Consider the following 23293-nt stretch of genomic DNA (forward strand, 5'->3'; position numbering starts at 1 on the left):
AGAGAGAGACAGAGACAGAGACAGAGAGAGACACACAGAGAGACACAGACACACACACACACACACACACACACAGAGAGAGAGAGAGAGAGAGAGAGAGAGAGAGAGAGAGAGAGAGAGAGAGAGAGAATTGATTCAGTCCAAGTGCAGCAATTTGCTTAGAGTTCTACATGGCAGAAATTAGACATGTCTGTACAACTGAACTCTCTGGAAATGTTACTGAGCTTGTGAAAGGGGATCAATAAAATAAAGTTGTGAAGTATAAGACAGGAGCAAAACAAAGGCTAATATGAGAGAAATGAGTAATTATGGATACAGGATTTTTATTTTTTTGTTTTTGAAAAAGAGACAAATACTTTGTCAATAGAAGGAAGTGTCTACATTTATAAAGCATTAGATTTAATAAAGGAAAGTTGTGCATCTTATAAAACATCATGTGTATCAGTACTAACTCTTTTGTATTTAGGTACTGGGAAAGATTAATGAAGAGTAAAATAAAATGTTCTAGTTTTCATATTCTTTCCTAAATATCTGGGAATCCTTCAGTCCATATTTGTACTCTTCTTTCCCCTTCCTCTTTCACTTCCTTTTCCCATCCCCCTCCCCTCTCCTCCTCCTCCTCCTCCTCCTCTCTTTCTCCTCACACTCAGCTTCTGTGCTGGGACTAGGCAAAGGCTTGTGGGAATGAAGTATCCTTTTGAAATATTCCCCAGGTCATTATGAACCAACACAACAAGGTTTCTGAAATAATTCTTGGCTAGGAGGTACTGCCTGCAGAAGCCACTTATATATTAGGATAAATGAGAGTTGTATTTATTTTCATGGCTAAATGATAGTCCTTTTAAAACAGAAATAAAACAGAATGTTATAGGCATGACTCTGGCTAAGTCATACTTTTCTATGATTCCTTTTTTTTTATTTAGTCAATTCAGAAAATTCTAAAAACTATATAAGGCACTCACTCACTTGCAGTTTCAGAGGGCTACTCCATGGTCATCATGATGGGAGGTACAGTGGAAGCATAGCAACACGTGTGGTGCTGACACAGATAGATGAGAGCTACATCCTGACCCACAGAACCATGCAAAGTCTGGGCCTGCTGTGGGCTTTTGAAACCTCAAAGCCCACTCACTCCTCCTTGACAAACTTTCTCCAACAAAGTCACAATTCCTAATTGTTCTAATGCTTCTCAAATAGTACCACTCCTTGATGACTAATAAGCATTTTTATAGAGGAATCTATGGAGGCTGTTCTTACTCAAACCATCCAGTGTTTCTCAACTGATATAGTTTTATTGGAGGGGCACATGTCATATGGTAAAAGATTCTGTTAGTGTAAAGAGTTCATTTGAAGAAGACAAGACATGGTGAGACAATGAAATTTGCTGGACTCTCACTGTTATGTTCTCTAAAGCAGAACTAAAGAGCTGACGGTCAGTAGTGTACTTTCTACATAAGCAGAAATGGGGAATCTTATTCATTTTATCTCTTGAAACCAAATTTTTCAATCCTTTTTTAACACAAAGTATGTGAAACACATTTATTTATTTATTTATTATTTATTTATTATTATCAAATCATAATTTTTACTTTTAAACACAGGGGTTATAAATACAAAAATGCAGGATGTGAGGAAGAGGATGACACAGGAGCATAGGTGTTCAGGGGGGAGTACAGATATCTTTCAGAACAGGGTATCAGCTGGGTAAAGGTTCAGGTCACTATGACTCTGCCTATAATTCACTTGTCCTTATCTAAGTTGGTACTATCCGCCAAGGTTGTCTATTTATAAAGTCTATGACTACTCAGGCTGGTAAATTTCCACAAAAGCTGCCTGTTTACAATAGCTTATAGCCATCTGTTTCAGTGTTTTTCCACAGAGACCCAAGACTTTGTGTTAGCAGGCATGTATGTCAGGCCTATTGCTGATTTTAGGCTTATGGCTGATTTTAGGCCTTCAGTGTATAAGCAGGGCTGCCCCTGACATCTCCTCCCTTCTCCAAGTATAGAAGGGCTATGGTGATTCTAATCTTGCCAAGGCGGGGATAGAGGCCTGACCTCCAGTAATTAAAGGGGACCTTGTAATGGCTCCGATTCTCCTGTTGTCCAGTGAGGCATGAGGGCCATACCCGTCGCCCAATGTCTTTTTCCTGGAGAGGGGATACTTTTGACATCAACCCCTATGCAGTCAGGCTTGTCCTCAGGGAACCCAGAAACATATTTAAAATTTTATTTATATTCCTTTGCAGTGCTTAGCCTCGCAGCCTAAGCAAGAAGTGAAACACATTTTAAAGTATACAATTTTGTTATCTATTTGTGCAGTTAGATTTAAAATACGCATACATTGAACATGTGTATATTATTTATAAAAATACCTCACAAATCTTTTTTTTTAGCAATTTAAAATCACAACAACAACAAAAGTAAAATTGCAACATGCTATTCTTGTCTTTAATCATCTTGACTTATTGGACCTGCCAAATGAAAATTTATGTCTTTTGACATGTATCTTCCCAATGTCTCTGTCCACCCAGCCTCTAGTAATCAATATTTTATTCTTGGTTTTGAAAGTTCTACTTTTAACGTCTTTTTTGAATGCTCACACCATCATTACTGTTAAGCAAATACCAGTCATGACATTTGTTCTGAGTTTATTGACATGATAAATGTTATGAAAGTCTGATAAAAGTGCCTAATAGCAGTTAAAAATTTGAACAGCACAATGAAATTCATATTAAATACAGAAGGACTTCAAGTCATCTATTTTTAAATGGAAGACTTCCAGGTTCTGAAAGCTGATAGAAATTCTCAAGTATACTTACTATCTCAACCCCATTTCTGGATCTGAAAAGAAATTGCTATCGATTGCACCAGAGTTTCTTTTAAAAGTGTCATGTTTCTCAATGTAGTTGATACTGGCTAATTTGTCCTCAAGCTTTTTCTTGTATCTCCCCCTACAATGTTGACAACCTTTACTTGCAAACCTTCCTCCACAACCCATTTAGCAAGAATAAGCAGAAATTCTGCTGGCTTTGGGACAGGTGAACATATAATTTAATCCTTTGTAATTCAGGCAGGTGAGAGACTTCCATAAGGGACATAAGTATCCCATCTCTCAGAAAACTGTTCAACATTTCTAAAGATAACTTGGTACATTTGAAAGTCAAAGAAGTGTGACATACTCAAGGAGATTTTACTTTCATGTTCAAGTTGTTATTTGAAAATCAGTGCCTGTTCTTGATGATGTCGTCAAGGGACCTTGTCTTGTCATTAGCTTTCAAACTGAGGGTGATTTTAGTTCTGTGATCCAAACAAATAGAGAAGTTGAAGAAAGACAAATAATCTGATAATCAGCACCTGTTAGTTAATTAATTACATAATTTATCAAACATTTTCTGGTTTTGTTTTTCATTGTTGGAAAATAAACCCATGGTTTCACAAATGATAGGCAACTCTCCTCCACTGGCCACCTGGAGCCTTTCTCTGCTTCTTTTCTCACTTTGTTGTACAGTGACCTTAGATGCACTAGGGACTAGAAAATCTCATTTCCACAGAGACACACTATCATATAAAGCCACCATCCTTCTCTTATTGAACTATCACAAAGATCCTATACTATGAGTGTTGTGTGTCTCATCATATGGTTTCAGGTAAGCCTAGGAGCTTAAGGTTCTGTACCGTGGTAGGAAAGTAGAAGGAATAAAGCAAGCTAAATAGCTTATTGACTTACCTGTCTTCAGTATTCATCTCATTTGCTCAGTGTTAGCAACAATTATAACTGTATTCCTATTCATTGATAAATTGTAGTTCATTCTATAGAAATGTCTAAATCTACCCTTGAGTTTAACATGGTAAGTTTTTCCAAATTTTTTTCTGTTTGAGGGATTTAAAGAATTTAGAAAATTTATATATAATAGAAGTATAATAGTCAAGACTATTACATATTTTTTCTTATGTCATGTAAATGTGTTTGTTCTTCCTTGAACTTGGGTAACTGTTCATTGTTAAAAGTTCCCACAAGACTGGCAGAATGTGTAAAATAAATGATTGAGTTTAGGAAAATGCCAAATTTTAAAATATGAATTTGAGTGTAACTCTAGATGGGCTTTTTATAAAGAGAATACCTGAGATGCCAGTAGTTGAGGTATAGACCAAAAGGTGTTCCAGAAAAACAAAAACAAAAACAAAAACAAAAACAAAAATACTCTAGCCTTCTTTTGAGAAGACTGAGAATTGTTCCACTCTGGCATATTGTCTGCGTCTAGAATAGGTATGTGTGAGATCATATAATATCTTCATCCTATGAGTTGCACTTGGACATACATTATGATGCACAGAAAAGAGATAATAAGCAAAAAAAAAAAGAATTTGGGGGGATAGGGTTTCTGGGGTGAAAAAAGCCACAAAGCAATTTGCCTTCACTAATTCAAAGTGATTAGAATGATGACAAATTTGAATGTACTGGCTAAAATGTTTAAATCCTGTTGGAAAGGAAGTCAAAATTAGGAGGAGCTGAGATAACAAAAAGTATAATAAAGAGATAATAAAAGTATACTACTTACTTTTATTTTATTTTGCTAATGAATTAATTTCTCTTATATTTAATGCATCTAGTCTTAGTATGGGAAGTTGAAGCAGCAATACTACTACACATTTCTACTGAAAGATTCACCATGATCAAGTTCAATGGCTCAGTCTTCATGCCTTCTGTCCTAACACTAGTGGGGATCCCTGGCCTGGAGTCAGTGCAGTGCTGGATTGGAATTCCATTCTGTGTCATGTACATCATTGCTATGATTGGGAACTCCCTAATTTTAGTTATAATCAAAAGTGAAAAGAGCCTCCACATACCCATGTATATTTTCTTGGCCATTTTGGCAGTCACAGACATTGCCCTTAGCACATGCATTCTTCCAAAATGTTGGGTATCTTCTGGTTTCACATGCCACAGATTTCCTTTGATGCCTGCCTGCTGCAGATGGAACTCATCCACTCATTCCAGGCAACAGAATCAGGCATCCTCCTGGCCATGGCTCTGGATCGTTATGTGGCCATCTGCAACCCCCTGAGACATGCGACTATCTTCTCTCCACAACTCACAACTTGCCTTGGAACTGGTGCATTAATCAGGGCTTTCGTTCTTGTATCTCCATCCATACTGCTCATCAAATGTCGCCTAAAGTACTATAGAACTACTGTTATCTCCCACTCTTACTGTGAACACATGGCCATTGTGAAATTGGCAGCTCAAGATATCAGAATCAACAAGATATGTGGCCTCCTTGTTGCCTTTGCGATCTTAGGGTTTGACATAGTCTTCATTGCCTTCTCTTATGTGCGAATCTTCATCACAGTCTTCCAGCTGCCCCAGAAGGAGGCTCGATTCAAAGCCTTCAATACCTGCATTGCTCACATCTGTGTCTTCCTACAGTTCTACCTTCTAGCCTTCTTCTTTTTTTCACACACAGGTTTGGGCTCACATACCCCCCTATGTGCATATCCTCCTGTCAGATCTTTACCTGCTAGTCCCACCTTTTCTAAATCCCATTGTCTATGGTGTTAAAACTAAACAAATCCGTGACCAAGTTCTGAAAATGCTTTTCTCCAAGAAACATTAGTGACTCCCTCTATTGAAAACTTGTGTGGTTTCTAATGAACAACTTTATTGAGTTGAACTATTTATCTTTCTCCTTAAATATAAATATATACTGCAGTATATGAATTCCAGATATTCATAATTTATAGAGGTCCATGTTAAATATTATAAATCTGTTAATATCACATACAGTGGAATAATTTACTGACTTTGTGATTGAAATTTATTATTTGTTTTGTATTTTGAGATGATAATGTAATTACATCATTCCCCCCTTCCTTTCTTCACTCTGGTCCCCCTGATATTTCCCTTCTTGCTCACTTTCAAATTCATGGTCTTTTTTCAAGTTTGAGTCTGTCAATTTAAATTGACCTATTCTTGGAACAGGTGGATTCTCTAAGAGTAAACTGCAATCAGCTGCATTTGCTTCATGCAAACCACGAAAACATTTTTTTACATCAATACCCTTGAATTTCCTGTCCACCAAGCACCTGAAGTTTGGGCTTTGTTCCATTTCCTAATGGTGTTGTCAATCTATAGTGTGATAGATTTAGGCTCATTTATCTTTTTATGTGCTTTATGTGAATGTTTATCAATGCTAAGATAATGCACAACCTATCATGCATACAAATTTACTCATTTATATCCCTAAACTATATAAGATACCATACTATTTGTATAGGATTCATGGGAAGAAAGATATTTAATTAGCATGTCCTTAAAGAAACTTTCATAAAAGCAGACACAAAGTAGACTCATGTAAAGAATATTCTTAGAGCCACAAACATTAGTAAATTTTAATGAAATTTTAGTTTTAATTTTTAAGTAAAGTTTAGAAAAAGAGCAGTCAGATATCGAGGTAGTATTTTAAAATTGCCTTAATGACAGCATCTGAGGACTGTGTGCTAACAGCTCATCTGTCTAAGAAGCATAGGGTTGCTTAGACACTGTTTAGAACACATGAAATTTGTTTCCTGGTATTAGTCAAAAGTATTTCATTGAGAACTAGCAAATCAAAAGATAATTAAACACTGAAATAATCCATACAGAGATGACTTTACTTCATTACTTTTAAGGTAAAAGAAAATTGCAGACTTGAAAAGATAATAGGAGACCAGGGTGGAGAAGAAGGCCAATTCAGAGAAAATATATACAAAAAGCCAGCTGGAAGGCTGCTATCATCACAATCTAATAAAATAAAACAATTGGAGGATAAGGGAACAACTGGAGCAAGCAGTTGTTTGAAGTGAAAAGTCAATATATGATTCAAAAATGTATTGTATAAATTTCTCAAAATAAATAAAATGTTATTAAAATAAATGTATTTAATAATAGAATACCTTTTAAATAAAAGTGGTAAGAGTATATTTAGGACGAAGAGAGTAAACTGGTATGGATGTGGGAAATGGGTAAAGAGCAGAAAATGTATTGATTGAGAACTAAGACATGTATGAAAATGGGTGAGTGGGGGCACACTCTCATAGAAGCAGGGGGGAACTGGATAGGGGGTTTGGGGTCACTGGGGAAAGGAGATAACATCTGAAATGTAAATAAATAAAATATCAAGAAAAAAGAATGTATGATAAAAGACTTGTGGAAAACCCTTAATGACTAAGCTAATACGTAGCTGGACTTTGGCTATTTTGTGTGTTTTTTCTTTCTTCTCTTTTTTCATTCCATTTACACAATTTATCCTTCTCACAGTAGATAGGAGCAAAAAAGGATAGAAAGGAAGAGTGAAGTTATCATTAAAGTACTAATTAGGGGTAATGAGTTCCTTGGTGCAAGTTTGATTTTGCCATCAGGATATCTAATTTCTTCTGTTTATTCTTTGAGCATGACTACCTAACAAACTGCAACTAAGATCAAACAACAGCAAACAAACAACAATCCACAACCCACCCCACTCCTGGATTCCTAGCATTTATATACCCTCTAAAAAGTCCCCCAGAATTTCAAACATCACACAATGGCAGAAACTGCCACACCCCTGCTAGAGCACCAGGCAAATCATAGTCAGCTGCTGTAGACAATCTGAAGCAAACCAATATCCCACACCTGCGATTAAAATGAAAATATAGTCTTATAATATTTCTGTGTTTTTTAAAAAAGAAACCAAAATTCCAAAATCGTCACTACATTTCCCTCCTTCTGTTTTAAGCCATTGTGTTGCATGTAGTGAGAAATTATAAACAGAGACTTTTTTTTTTTCATGAAATAAGTGCTTTTTGGATCAGTGGCCAGGTTTTCAGACCTCTCCTGTCCAATTCTAATCTTTTTCTGTTTTGATGGTATCCACAATTTTTCATTTTCTGTGGAAATATAAACAAATCCTTGTCTCCAACATAAAATTTTGTGGGCTTCCATTCTGATTTAATTCTATAGTTTTTTTCTATAACCTAGTGTTTCTCTCTTGCTGAGTGTTGAGGTTTTTAGGTCTGCATGTTACACCTTGGCTGAAATGACTCATAAATTTTTGCTGAGAGGTCTGAGCCAGGCCACCAAGGCTGTTTCCCAACAGTGAGAGATAACCTTGAATTATCTTTTTGACCTACACTCATTGGTCCAATGGCAATTCTTGCCACAATGCCTGCATACCCTGGGAAGCTAAGGCCTTCTTTCTGGTTTATATTTAGAAAAATCACTCTTGGAGATGCCTTGTGGTTTTTTGTTTGTTTTGTTTTTTTTGTTTGTGTTTGGTTTTGTTTTGAAACAAATATTCTAACTACACAAGTGTCCAAATACAATTTTAAAAGTAACTTTGAATTGAAATTTCCTGCATAGATTGTTTTATTCAACACCAAACCTAAATGTTGTAGTACCTACCTGCTAGTAAAATATACCCATTGGTTTAGTAGTTACATGACTCTTCTAGTGTAAATAATGGCTGTCTGATTGGCTCTGGGACCTCCCTATGGGAGAGAATTTTATGTTGGTACTTTAATCAATGCTCATGACTGGAGAGGGCATTGGCCCATAGAACCTGCTATTATGTTGCTAATTGGTCATCGAATCAAAGTGTCTTCTAAATATTTGGATTTTGACTCACAGACCTAGGCTATTTTCAGTCTAAGGTGGAGCATTTTTAAGCACTGGGCAGCAATTGGTTGGAAGATGAATATTTGGGAAAAGTAATGAGAATGGGAGACTAAATGGATGTCAAACCTAAACCAGATATCATCTATATCACCTCCACAACATCCACGCATCACAACTCAGGGTAGAATAGGACAGAGAATGAAGAAGGAATATAAGAGCTGGAGGATGGTGAGGTGTGCTATGAAATGTTTCCATCTCGACATCACATGGCTATATCCTTACACTCAAGAACTCACAGCAGCCATAGTTTCTTACAAAAGACCTGTCAAAAAATAATTCAGCCAAAATTCCAGCATAGATATGGCAGATGGTCTCCAGCTCCCAGTTTGATGGGGGTTGGGGAGCAATCATTATTCTTGAGGATTTGGCCACTGGTAGGTTTCTCATGAGCCAGCGGGGTCACCCCACACCCACACCTATACTCATACACTATGAACATTATCTGAACTTAATGGATTATCAAAAGTGGGAGCATAAATTTAGGAGTGGAACTTTTCAGGGGAAAATGGAGAATTAGGGAAGTTGGAGGAAGTGAGTTCGAAGGAGTTCGTTGAATACACGCCTGAAATTCTCAGAAATAAAGAAAATGTAAAACGAAAAGTATTCTCCATTCCTGAGGCCCAACATGAATTTAATACAATTGACTATGGGTTATTCCCAGATCACTGGGTCCCCATAGACCACCAGAGACAGCAGGAGTCCAACTTGTATGCAAAAGTAAACTGTTTTTACTCAAGCTCAAGCTCAGAACCTACAACCTCTCTTGCACAGTGGAAGGTGTGGATGGTGCTGATCTGGTAACAGCCTTGCCTTTCTATGGTAGCAGGATGAGGTACTTGTCAATTTGGCAGTTACATGATTGGTTGACATTTGCTTGGTATACTTCTACATTGTAGATACAATGTAATGAAATCATTACACTGGCTAGTAATGATTTCAGCTTGGTGTGAACAATGGTTGCTAGCTACTTTAGACATTAGGTACTTTCTCTCTAAGAACTGATTGGTTGTTGCTAGGAGTAGAGTGGGTATTTGATCAGGGGAATTATGATTGTTACCAGGGTGACATGGCTGGTATTTGGTATCTGGTATTTGGTGTTTGGTGTTTGGTGTTTGGTGTTTGGTGTTTGGTGTTTGGTGTTTGGTGTTTGGTGTTTGGTGTTTGGTATTTGGTATTTGGTATTGGTATTTATTTGGTATTGGTATTTGGTAAGTTGGTATTTTTCCAGTAGTTGAGTTCATTCAGAGGTCAAGTTAATCATAAAATGGAGTCTGAAAGCAAAATGGAGTTTGTAATGTTAAATTGGGCTCTTGACTATGAGCAGGGAATCTGGGTCTGTCTTCACACCATTTCCTTTTCTTTGTCTACATTTTCAATTTTTCTTGTATAATGTATCTTCAGACATCATGTTTAAATTTTCTTCAGTAAAGAATAAATACAAAATATTAAGCACACAGAGAAAATATTGTAGATGAGGAAATCATCTGGATTTCACATTTTGGATAAATAAATCTTCAAATGAATAATGAGCTGAAGAATTTCTCTTTATCTTTCTGTCTCTCTCTTATGTATACATACATATACACACACAGAGAGAGAGAGAGACATGTATGAGACAATATTATTTAATAGAAAGATGTAGACTTGAATTAAACAAAGAATTTTTGAAAGCTGTAAAAACCCAAACATGTTATAAAAATAAAATGTATTGGTGTTAGAGGGATGGATCAGATGTTAAGGTTTGCTGCACAAACATGAGGATTTGGGGTTGTTCCAAGACATTCTGTTTCCATGCTCTATTGGCACAGTATTCGGTCTATAGTTTTAGCCTTGAAAGAAAGGTGTGGAAAATCCCTAATTCAAGCTGGAGAGCAAAAATATCATTGAGTTCTTGGTTTGATTGAGAAGGTAAGCTTTACTATAAGCAAGGTAGAAGGGCAATGGATGATGATTATTGAAATCAATTTCACACCTCTACACACAATGCACATATGTGTATGCACATCCACAAATTTTTTCGAACAAGAAAGAAAATGCATACACATATATGCAAAGCATATACATTAGTAATAGAAAAATAAGAAAATAAAATTTAATACCTATAAACTGTATTAATTATAATAATGCATTTATATATTATATGTAACATATATAAATATATAATATATTATGATGTTTTAATAATGATAAAATATAAAAATAACATGTTGATAGCATGAAAAGATTTTGGATGCTCTAATATAAATTAATGAATGAATAGATTAGATTAATTATGCATTACAGAATCATATATACCAATATCTGACACACACAGTGCCAATGAATACTCCATTAGAAATCAGCATTTTAAAAGAAATAACAATTGCCTATATAGAAATTCCTTCAGAAATACTTGAAAGTTAATAAATAAGTAGTACAGAAGATATTGTTTAATAAGAATCAAAATGAATAGAAAGTAAAAGCCACCATTAGTCATGGGTGAACTCAATTCAAAGTAGTAGGTATTAAAAAATGTAACAAGTACATAAATCAACTTAGACTAAATTTAGTTAATAATATAATAAACTGAAAGGCAAAACATTTGTCTGAATGTAGCAGCAAAAGTATATACCATGTATCTTTTTCTTTATAAAACCATGGATTCATCATCCTCTGCATATGAAGGATCATAAGCAATAAAATTAAACTGAATATAAGATTAAGAACAATGTGTTGTAGATTAATTTTGATAGTGGAAGTCTGTTGACAGTCAGCCATTAATGGGTATATTTAATTAAGGACAATTACAGAAAGTAGTAGTTTAGCAAAAATTTTCTCTGTATGAGATAGGCTAGACAAATAAACAGACCAGACAGTTCAGAGAAAAATACACTTAGATAGTCCTCTTACCTCATCTATGTGTAGAAAGTTGCACTTTAGTCTTTGACTTGTGAATATAAAAAGATAAGTAATACAGCCACTGCTGTATGTACATTATTTTTTATTCAGAGATGTAATTCACAAACAGGAAAGGTTATTAAACCAAGTTATTATAAAAGAAATAATCATTAGTAAGTAGCTAACAAATAAAAACATTACTGACAACTCACAGTCATACAACTTTCTACTTATTATCATGATGTCATAAAATGGTATCCATTTTCCTGGTGGTAAGCTTCACTGAAATATTTAATATAATTCTTTATTGTGCTTTTTTCATAAATTGTCTATGGTGTCCATTATCAAATCAAAGGACATTAATTCATTTAAGTGAAAAATATGTATGACTTACACATACATATACATATGTATGTATATTCTATTTTAGGTAAATATAAAATAATAATTCCTTATGGTCTTTTCAAACATTCTTAGTGTTACTTATTCCTGCTGTATTTATTTTCTTCTGTATTAAGCTCACTCCCAACTTCTGTTAAAGTCTCTCCATCCATCTTCCCATTTCTCTTTCATAGCACATGAATTCTATTATCCCGGTCTCTAGAGTGCCGTTCCACCCTCACCTTCTTTCCGTTTCTTAGTTTCTACAGTTATTCCATGGTATAGACTCACATAAATATTTAGAGCAAGGACTCACAAACAAGAGAGAACTTGCAATATTTGGGGATGGGGTCTGATTTGCCTCATTCATTATATTTTCTGGTTTCACTCATTTACATTCAAGTGTTATGATTTTATTTTTCCTTACAGATAAGTAGAATTCCATTGTGTACATGTATCACATTAATTATCCAGTTATCAGTTAGAGAACATTTAAATGTTGCCATTTCCTAGCTGTTATGAATAGAGTAGCAATAAACATAATTGTATATGTATGTGCGGTATAAGAGGTCAAGTCTTTTGGGCATATGTCAAAGATAGTATAGTTGGTTCACATAAAAGATCTACTTCAAGCATTTTGAGAAATCTTCACACAGGTACCTGTAATGGTTACACCAGTTTACAATCACTTCAGCAGCAAGTGGGATTCCTTTTTACAGTATCGTCATGTCACCATCACTTGGTGTTATTTATTTTCTTGAGGATAATTATCTCACTGGGGTAAAATAGGACCTCAAAGTAGTTTTAGTTTGCATTTTCATAATTGCCAAGAATGTTGAATGCCTTCAAACATGTTAGTCATTTGTATTTCTTCTTTTGAGAATTGTTAGTTTAAATCCACAGGCCAATTTTAAATTGGCTTGTTTGTTTCTTGAAGCTTTGCTTTTTGAGTTCTTTATATATTGTAGATGTTAGTCATTCATCAGACAAAGAGCTGGATAAGACACTCTTATGCTCTGTGAGTTTCCCCTTCATTCAATTGATTGTTTCCTTTCCTTTTTTGTACAGAATCTTCTGAGCTTAATGAGGCCCCATTTTCAGTGGTTGATCTTCATTCCTGAACAGAAGAAATCCATTTAAGACAGTTCTTTTCTGTACCTGTACCTTATATGATCCTCTCCGTGGTTTCTTCTAGTAGTTACCATGTGTGTTCCACATTGAAGTCTTTGCTCCATTTGGAATTGACTTTTATGCATATTATAGATATGGGAAACTTCCCTTAAATTGTTGGCAGTGAGTGTCCAAAAGGCTCCCAAAATAATATAAGCTATTGCAATGATCTTTGATTTCCTCCCAGAATTTGATGGGATGTTTCTATTGTTGAAAACAACACATATACTCTAGACACAGTCCTTGGAGGTATCAAGGTCTGTCTTAACTGAAATTGTCCTCTGTGAGGACAAACTCTCATGGTATCAGAAAGGCTATCAGCAAGCTACCAAGAATAATCCTACCAATTGTGATGCCTACAATCCACAACAATGACCAACATGGTAAGATTTCTCTAAAGGTACAATAATGAAGTATATATCTTGGGAGTAACTAACATTATCTAATTGTAATTAAATGTCACATAATAAGTGGAAATTCATGTCCAGTACCATAATCCTATCTAATTACTTTGACTGAAGAAGCCATGGAACCTAAAGGAGAATCTACTGTTGCCTCTTTTACATGCCAGCATAATTTCTTTCTGAATGATAAATACATATCATACCTACAGAAAAGAGTAGTTCTCATCCCTTGTGAAAAACATTTTTTTTTTTTCAGCAAGAGAAAGACCATGACAGAAAGCCACACTGCTCAAACTCTAGAGAAAGAACTTTGGGTCACCCATCCCTAGTCAATACATTTACAACACAACCCCTACACTTAAAGCCTGTGTAACATCATAGGCAAGGGGATAGAAAGCTTAAAGGAGGAGAGATACATTATTTACTGTGAGATTATGTCTTTTATATATGACAAGAAAGTTAAATCCATGAAATCTCATCAGTATGGAGAATGGTTGTCTAAAGAAGACCTGAACAATGACAAGATCAGTTGACCTAAAAACACTGATGGAGATCTCACCAACTACAATTCTTGACTCCTGTAAGAGGGAGAATCAGTTTTCCTTAGGGACAAGGTCCTTAACTGATTGTCTAATATCACGTTGCTAGCCATAAACACATACATGCAAGCAATACTAATTGGACTCATCAGGTTATATTTACACACAAATATGTAGATACATACACATAATTAAAGAAAAGAAAGTCATGAATTTGAGAAATTGTGGAGGAGACTACAGAAAGTTTAGAAGGAGAGAGGGAGGGTTAGAGATGATATAAATACAGTACTTATATAAGTTCTTTTAAAAAAGTTATTATTATATATAATAACTAACAATTTACTATATGTTATGATTTTTATTATATAAGACAATATAATAAATAAGTAAATCTATTTTATATAAAATGTATACAATCAAGTTTATGGCATAGGGCTGTAAGTAAAACGTAAGTGCTGTTCTTTTTTTAAAATCTATTTAATTTTATTTTGTACTTATTTACTTTATATTTTGCTCATTGGCCCCCTCCTGGTCACTCCCTCCCACAATCCTTCTTCTCCCATACCTCTTCCTCTTTCCTCTGAGCTGGTACAGGCCCTCTGGCAGTAAGTGCTATACTTCTTAAAGATACAAATTTGGTTCTAGCTCACTTTGGGTGGCTTACAACCAATTGTATCTCTAATTCCAGGTGATCCAACATGAACACCTGGCCTAGGAGGTCTCTGTACTCACATGCACAAACAAATTCACATACATTTTCACACAGCCAAAAGATACAAATAAAACATTAAAAATTAATGTAGTGTTTCATGTTCAAATTTAAGTACATGATATAAAATGAAGATGTTTAGATATTTAAAATATGTACTAATTTATATAGTACTTATGAAAATAGTCCTAGAAATCTAGCTTCTTAGTGATATTTAGTGTACAGTATATTGTTTAACTTTATTTAGTTTGAACTTGTTGTATCCACTCAAGTGAAATTTTGACCTGTATCTTCCCAGTGTCTAATTACTCAACCTCTGATAATCAGTGGTTTATATGTTGTTACCCAGAATTCAACATCTAAAGTAAGTTTTTGAACATATATCCCCTTTATTCATTAAGCAGAGGCTATGGCATAAATTCTGAGAAATTGATATTAAAAGTGATATTAAAATTATTAAACTACACATTGCTAGTTCAAACTTTAGATGAGAACTTGCTGAGAACTGGCTTAAACACCAGGAGCACTTCATGTCACCAATGATCGAGAGGATTAATTATGGGAACTGGAAGTCAGTTGAGTTCTTATTCATGGGCATGATGAAAAATCTGTTTATTTATCTCAAATTCCAGCTAAAAATCTCTCATTTCTCTATCAGTTGTGAAGACACCAATTAGTAGGAATTCATTAAAGTGCTTTTATTTGAGTTTCTATGTTATTACTTTGGGGGGGGGGGATGTAGTTGATTTTGGCGTCTAGATACCATGTTTTCTCACTGTCCTTAAAAACTAGGGTTCTTTTGTTTCTATGTTCCAAAGGCACAGCAGAGTTTGATAAAGAAAATAATTTGATCTAGACCCTCTTTTAGGTAATTGATTGCCTAAGTACTCAGCAATGCTCTTTCCTTTCTTTTTTTTCTGTTTACTTTTTTTTTAACCTTTAAAAGCACCAAATTTTAATATCTAAGTCAATTTGGGGGTGAGAAGGGAGAAACACTATCAGTGTCTGAGAGATCTCAGAAGTCTGGGTTAGTTGAGACTGCTGGTCTTCCTAAGGGGTTGCCTTCCTCCTCAGCTTCTTCCAGCCTTTCCCTAATTCAACCACAAGGGTCCCCAACTTCAGTCCAATAGTTGGGCATAAGTATATGTATCTGACTCAGTCAGCTGCTTGTTGGGCCTCTCAGAGGACAGCCATGCTAGGCTCCTCTCTGTAAGCATACCATAGCATCATTATTAGGGTCAGGCCTTGGAGCCTAGCCTCCCCTTGAGATGGATCCCAAGTTGGGCCTGTCACTGGACTACCTTTCCCTCAATCTCTTCTCCTTTTTTGTTCCTGAAGTTCTTTTAGACAGGCACAATTCTGGGTCAGAGTTTTTCACTGTGGGATGGCAACCCATTCCCTCAACTTAATACCCTGTCTTTCTACTGGAGGTGGGCTCTACAGGTTTCTTCTACCCACTGTAGGGCATTTCATCTAAGGTCCCTCCCTTTGAGTCCTGAGAGTCTCTCACCTCCCAGGTCTCTGGTACTTTCTAGAGGCTCCCTCATCTTCTCCTCCCCACAAAGGTTGCATATTTTCATTCATTCTACTGGCCCTCAGGGTTTCTCTCCTGTCTTCTCTCCCATGCCTGATCATGTTCCCTTTTTCTCCCCAACTTCCCTCTCCCACCCAGGTCTCTCCCTCCTTCTGCCTCCAGTGATTGTTTTCTCCCTCCCAAATGAGATTGAAGTATCCTCACTTGGGCCCTTCTGCTTGTTAACCTTCTTGAATTAGGTAGATTTTATCCTAGGTATTCTGCACAATTTTCGCTAATATCCACTTATTAGTGAGTACATAACATGCATGTCCTTTTGGGTCTGAGTTACCCCACTCAGAATTATATTTTCTAGTTCCATTCATTTTCCTGCAAAACTCATGATGTCCTCATTCTTAATAGCTGAGTAGTACTCTATTGTGTAAATGAACCACATTTTCTATATCCATTCTTCTGTTGTGAGACATCTGGGTTGTTTCCAGCTTCTGGCTACCACAGATAAAGCTGTTACAAACATAGTGACTTCACAAATAATACACAAGTCTCCACCACAGAGCCACCTGCCAGCTGTGCTGTACTCTCTTTTCACTCTTCAGATTCTACAGGGACTAGGAAACTCATTTCCACAGAGACACATTATAGTATAAAACACTAGTTCCCTGACTAAAGTACCACAAAGATTCTATTCATGAGCTCTGTGTACATCTCATTAAATGGCTCCAGGTAAGTCTATGGGCTTAGGATTTTTTTTTTCTGTGAGTGGGAGGTAGAGGGTTGTATCATGGAAACATGAATTTGATACCCTGTGATGAGAGATAGATCATAGATAAGTCTATGGGCTTAGGATTTTTTTTTCTGTGAGTGGGAGGTAGAGGGTTGTATCATGGAAACGTGAATTTGATACCCTGTGATGAGAGATAGATCAAATGTCATTGATTGTTTCAGCTTTAGAAATATTTTCAGTGATAAGATTCTGTGTGCTTAGAATCTTTCAGAAACTATTAATAAAGTATTAGATAACAAAATTAAAGCAGTATTTTTACAAACCAGAGGCTTTGAGTTGGCAGTATGAAGAAAAGTGAAAATAAATGAGTGAAAAACTTAACTATGTGGTTAAAAGAGTTTTATCATGTTTAGATCTGAGAAAAAATGTCAGAAGTTACAGGGTTACCAAGGGAACTAGTTCTGCAAGTATCTGCTATTTACTGATGCAATGTGTTTTAAAATCATTTCTAAGTATATTTGTGACCTTTGTTCGATGTGCTTGTATATATTATTCATATTTTACCTATGTTGAAAATGAATAACTTAATTTATTAACTAGCTCCAGAGCCTGAAAAATAATCAGCAGTTTAGATTGTCGTGTCCCGCTAAAGATTTTAAGCAGTTCACTCTTTGTCTTACAGGAAATGTCTATCATGGGAATGTGGATTTAAAATGTTCGTGGGAAATAAGGAGGAGCTAATTTGAAGTTCATTATAAAGAATATCCACTTGTCTTGAGAGTTATCCTGCAATGTGTAAGACTACACCAGAAAATATCCAAAGGTTTACTGATATTGGTAGATATCACATGGTGAACATAGGAGAGGTAGACTAGGGAAAAGAGATCCTTGAGGTAGTAGGGAATGAAGATTAAGCTTCATAGGAGTATGAATTTTGATTCTTAAATTCTTATAACCTTGGGAAAATACAGACTTTGAAAAGGAGCTCTAAGAAACATTTTTTTTTTGGTGTATTTCTTCAGTAAAAAGTTAAATTGCTGTATTGTGTATACAAATTCAGATGTATTAATGGATATCAACCAAAAAAGGACTTTTTTTTTCTTCTCTTAAATATGTGTAATTTGTAATCACAGTGTTTATCTAGATTGCCCTTTTTCATCTTGTCCAGTCACTCTTAACCAGAGACCATCTCTTTGCCTTACCTTTCTGTTTCTCCTGCAGCATTCAGCAGCTCTCACTAACTTGTTTCTCTGTTTATCATCTACTTTTACTTTTTTTTCGTAACATCCTCTGTGCAGTAAACAACTGTCAAGTTTCATTTCCATTGATAGCATATTGTAACTTTGTATACTGGCCCACCTGTAAGCTAGTACTTGAGAGAGACAGGAGGGATAATACAATTCCTGAACTGTCTTATTTGCATAACAAGTTTTAGACCAACCATAGCTATAGAGATAAACACTGTGACTTGCCCCTCTCTCTCCTCACCCTCACATATCAGAGAAAATTGGTGCTAATACCACAAACTGAATAAAGAAAGCAATCTAAAATATTCATACTCTATGCAGAGTGATAATATATTTAAAAATATCTTTAATGGATTGTAGATGTATTATTTCAATTCTAAACAACAAACATAACATTGATTTTTATAAAAGTAGAATAAATAAACTTTCATTTTTTTCCTCAAATACTTCAAAGAATATTTGGATTTTATGGAGAATGCCTGTTAATAAAATTGGTACTATATAAAATTACAATTTATGTGTATTAACACTGCCTTCTACAATAAGAAAGTTTAAAATATTGTGATTTAAAGAAAAACATCTGTGTAAGAAAATTCAGAAACAAGAGTCTTTATGAGAGTTAGATAAGGATGAAAGAAAGGGACTCAGACTATTCTTTTCTGAGTGAGCTGAGAAGGGACCCCCTTTCTTTCCTCAGAGACAAACTGTATTTATAATATGAAAAACAAAAAGAGCAACAACTAACATATTTGCAGAATGGAAAGTAGAGCGCATTTACCTGATGTGTCTTTTATTGATTTGCTGTTTTAATTCATCCTCATAGCATTTAATACTTAAAACCATCTCAGGGAACAAATCTGTGAATGGCTGAAAGGAAATAAATGTCCTTTCTAAATTATTTATTACATTACATCTTCTGGAGTGAAAACCCTTCTTGAAAAAGTTATAAAGACAGGCTTCAAGTAACCATGAGGCAAGACACCCACACCCATGTACCTCTGGGTACATGGCAAAGCTAAAGCCTCCTGCACAGAAGCATGTCTTTAAGTCTGACATAATGTCCTAAATGAGAATGATTAAAGTAAAGAAGGAGAATAAGGGGAAGAGAAATAGTATGAAACTTGTCTCCCAGCAAATAGTGTAAAAGCAAAAAAAAAAAAAAAAAGTCATCTCTATAGAAATATTTTCCTCAGCATACAAAGGATATATTAAAATTTTAGAAATTCCTCTTTCTGGAGCCTTCAGAATTAGTCAAATACCTAGACAGAAATGCATGGTAGCCTTAGGTAGGTGAGGTAGTTCCTGATAAACAAGAATGGATAGCAGAGGCTGCAAGTAGGGATGTGTTAAACATAAATAATGGGCAAATGCAGAGAATGGAAGATAAGAACCACCTGTGACCAAAATAGAAAAGACTGATGAGTAAAAAAGTAATGGATAGGTTTTCAGAGAATGGACAAAAGTATAAAACAAACAGTTGAACTTGAGGGAAAAAATGAATGCCTAAAAAACTAATTTGCATACGATCTAGATCCTTTCAGAGAAGGACCAGTCTATAAAAGGTCCACAACATTTACAGAACGAGAGACATAGAAGATCTTCCTGACAGACCTGCCCTGAGAAAACTGAATAAACTCCCACTCTGGTGAACTGTTCATGTCTAGATACAGGTAAATTTAATCTTATACTAGCTTCATTCTGTGAATTCCAGTTGCAAAACCAGAAAAGTGCAGAGAGGACAAGAATCAAGCAAAAGGCATTTTTGATCAAAGGCTTTTGGTCTTGGAGCAGAAGCAAACTATCTACTGAATTTAACTTAAAGAGATGATTCAGGTAAGGAAAAAATGTGACTGGTATTTAAATCCCTTTGGGGAAAAGAATGGTTTGGGGTGAAGAAAAGATGGGATGCTCCTAACTGACATAGAGTTTATTTTGCTTATGAATTAATTTCTTTTATATTTAATGCATCTAGTATTAGTATGGAGAAGTTGAAGCAGCAATACTACTACACATTTCTACTGAAAGATTCACCATGATCAAGTTCAATGGCTCAGTCTTCATGCCTTCTGTCCTAACACTAGTGGGGATCCCTGGCCTGGAGTCAGTGCAGTGCTGGATTGGAATTCCATTCTGTGTCATGTACATTATTGCTATGATTGGGAACTCCCTAATTTTAGTTATAATCAAAAGTGAAAAGAGCCTCCACATACCCATGTATATTTTCTTGGCCATTTTGGCAGTCACAGACATTGCCCTTAGCACATGCATTCTTCCCAAAATGTTGGGTATCTTCTGGTTTCACATGCCACAGATTTCCTTTGATGCCTGTCTGCTGCAGATGGAACTCATCCACTCATTCCAGGCAACAGAATCAGGCATCCTCCTGGCCATGGCTCTGGATCGTTATGTGGCCATCTGCAACCCCCTGAGACATGCGACTATCTTCTCTCCACAACTCATGACTTGCCTTGGAGCTGGTGTCCTACTCAGGTCTCTCATTCTCACATTCCCAATGATACTGCTCATCAAATGTCGCCTAAAGTACTACAGAACTACTGTTATCTCCCACTCTTACTGTGAACACATGGCCATTGTGAAATTGGCAGCTCAAGATATCAGAATCAACAAGATATGTGGCCTCCTTGTTGCCTTTGCGATCTTAGGGTTTGACATAGTCTTCATTGCCTTCTCCTATGTGCGAATCTTCATCACAGTCTTCCAGCTGCCTCAGAAGGAGGCTCGATTCAAAGCCTTCAATACCTGCATTGCTCACATCTGTGTCTTCCTACAATTCTACCTTCTGGGCTTCTTCTCCTTCTTTACACACAGGTTTGGGGCTCACATACCCTCCTATGTGCATATCCTCCTGTCAGATCTTTACCTGCTAGTCCCACCTTTTCTAAATCCCATTGTCTATGGTGTTAAAACTAAACAAATCCGTGACCAGGTCCTGAAAATGCTTTTCTCCAAGAAACCTCTGTGAACATTAGTGACTCCCTCTGTTTCAATGTTGTGTGCTTTCTAATTAGAACTTGAATAAGTTAAACTCTAAGTCTTCTACAAATAGGAAAGTGTGAGATAGCATGTGAATTTCACATACTCAATATTTAATTAACTATGAGTTAAATAAAACAACTTTGTTTATCTTTGTTTTAATTTCAAATTGTGTGAAACACTTTTCTGCTTTGAAACTATGAATATGGTCTTGTATGTTCCGTCTTTTTTTTTTTTTTTTTTTTTTTTTTTTTTTTTTTTTTTTTTTTTTTTTTTTTTTTTTTTTTTCGAGACAGTGTTTCTCTGTTTAGTCCTGGCTGTCCTGGTCTCACTATGTAGACCAGGCTGGCCTCAAACTCAGAAATCCACCTGCCTCTGCCTCCCAAGTGCTGGGATTAAAGGCGTGCGCCACCACTGCCCGGCTGTATGTTCCATCTTAACACCATGCAGTCATATTTAAAAACAAAATTTAAGGTTAGCATTTTCCTCAGGTAAATTTCTAAGCAAGTGCTATGAATCACTATTCTGAATCTTCTTACCCAAAAAATAGTTATAATTTTGAATATGCTTTATTTTTTGGTATTTCCTTCTAAACTGTATTTTGGAATGGCTAATCAATTATACTTTCTATGAGTAAAGATATAGTGATAACATATAAATATTTTCACAAAAGCATATTTATTGAAATTCAAACCCATTAAAGACACCAAGAACCATGGATAGAGAAATTGCAAAGAATGAGTAAAGTAATTAGCATATTCTCAAATAAACTTTCAGAAAACTGAAGCAATGATATAAATAATAATAGGTATATTAATGAGACCCTCATATGTAATTATTGCAATGTTCATTTGAGTTTTACTTGTTTTTCACTAAAATTTAGACATTGAAGAGTAATTGAATACTGAGGCAGAACTTCTGTATTTAAAAATTGCCTACTGCCAGCATCATCAGAAATTTCTTACCCACCTTTATGTCATAAATTTTAGAATACACTGCCTGGATCTTATTAGAGAACAAATTTGCATGTCTGGATGCTAATATAATATGCACATCAATGATACTAAAAATTTGTACATTCAGAAGTTTATCCACCATTATTAAGGCAAAGGAAGCACTCAGATCTGAAAGGACAATTCTATTATTCTGGTTATGAGCAGAGATTGGGCATTTATCTTTATAATGTTCACATCCTTTTTGTAGCTTCATGTAAAAGTAACTTTTATTTTCCTGATGTAATTATTGACACAGAGGCTTACTGCTGAATAAGTTCACCCTTTGTAATCGTTTTTCAACTCTGATTGGCTGATTCAGCTGAGCTTTTCAGACTCAAATGCCTCTCCAAACTGGCTGATTTAATCTGGCTTCTCTTAGCTTCTCATTGAATTGCTCAGCTTGGCCTCAAACTTATTCTGGAAATTTGTTTTAATCTTCTGGTTACTTTTTATTCTCTGACTTCAACTGAGTCAGCCTCTGCTGATCTATAATGAACTGTGTGAACTCACGTATGAACTCAACTCCACTGCACTCGCTTGCACTGACACCCAAATTCCTGAGTCTCTCTCCCTGTGCTGTTCATAAAAAGCTTTCCTTTCATGTGCTGTTCTTGTGAGACTTGAACATATCCTATCTCTGACTCATGATGTCAAATCTTTCTCTGACTTGTCATTTTGCCTGCCTCTCAATTAGATATCACTTTCAAACATGGCTGCTTCCTTCTATAAACTAATTTTACATTAAAGGCCTATTCTAAGAGTGTGTCTGTATTCCATCCAGAGGGATTAAAAGTGTGTCACATGTCTACATTCTGGCCAGATCACTCAGACTTAGGTCTTTGGCTATGATCCCTTGTCAGAGCAGCCATGTTGCTGGATTAAAATTCCTTAAAATTTCTCGATATCTTCAATTTATTATTTTGATGTATCTATGAATATCATCTCTAAATTTTATTCAACACAATAACAAGTCTTAGAAGTAATAAGTTGATTATTAAGCACACACTAAAAAAAGAGCATTGTAG

At 35.5% G+C, this 23293-nt stretch overlaps 1 protein-coding gene and 1 pseudogene across 2 annotated transcripts; both read left to right on the forward strand.

The window, feature by feature from the left end:
• Window positions 1-3608: 3608 nt before the first annotated feature.
• LOC117702145 (olfactory receptor 52A5-like) lies at window positions 3609-21442 on the forward strand. Of its 2 annotated transcripts, XM_076706388.1 has the most exons (4): window positions 16919-17031; window positions 17715-17827; window positions 19991-20112; window positions 20252-21442. In XM_076706388.1, exon 4 carries the CDS (start codon window positions 20312-20314, stop codon window positions 21260-21262), a length of 951 nt encoding a protein of 316 aa, XP_076562503.1. In that variant the 5' UTR covers window positions 16919-17031; window positions 17715-17827; window positions 19991-20112; window positions 20252-20311; the 3' UTR covers window positions 21263-21442. The 2 variants fall into 2 exon arrangements, with proteins under 2 accessions (XP_034349333.1, XP_076562503.1); XM_034493442.2 differs by lacking the exons at window positions 16919-17031; window positions 17715-17827; window positions 19991-20112 and adding an exon at window positions 3609-3649.
• Window positions 4636-6765, forward strand: LOC117702141 (olfactory receptor 52A5-like; annotated as a pseudogene).
• Window positions 21443-23293: the final 1851 nt, after the last annotated feature.

Source organism: Arvicanthis niloticus, unplaced genomic scaffold (genome assembly GCF_011762505.2).
Source record: "Arvicanthis niloticus isolate mArvNil1 unplaced genomic scaffold, mArvNil1.pat.X pat_scaffold_508_arrow_ctg1, whole genome shotgun sequence".
Lineage (NCBI taxonomy): Eukaryota > Metazoa > Chordata > Mammalia > Rodentia > Muridae > Arvicanthis > Arvicanthis niloticus.

What these genes read in the sequence shown, in the direction of transcription:
- LOC117702145 (XM_034493442.2), top strand. Translation starts at nt 20,312, where the DNA reads ATGATCAAGTTCAATGGCTCAGTCTTCATGCCTTCTGTCCTAACACTA.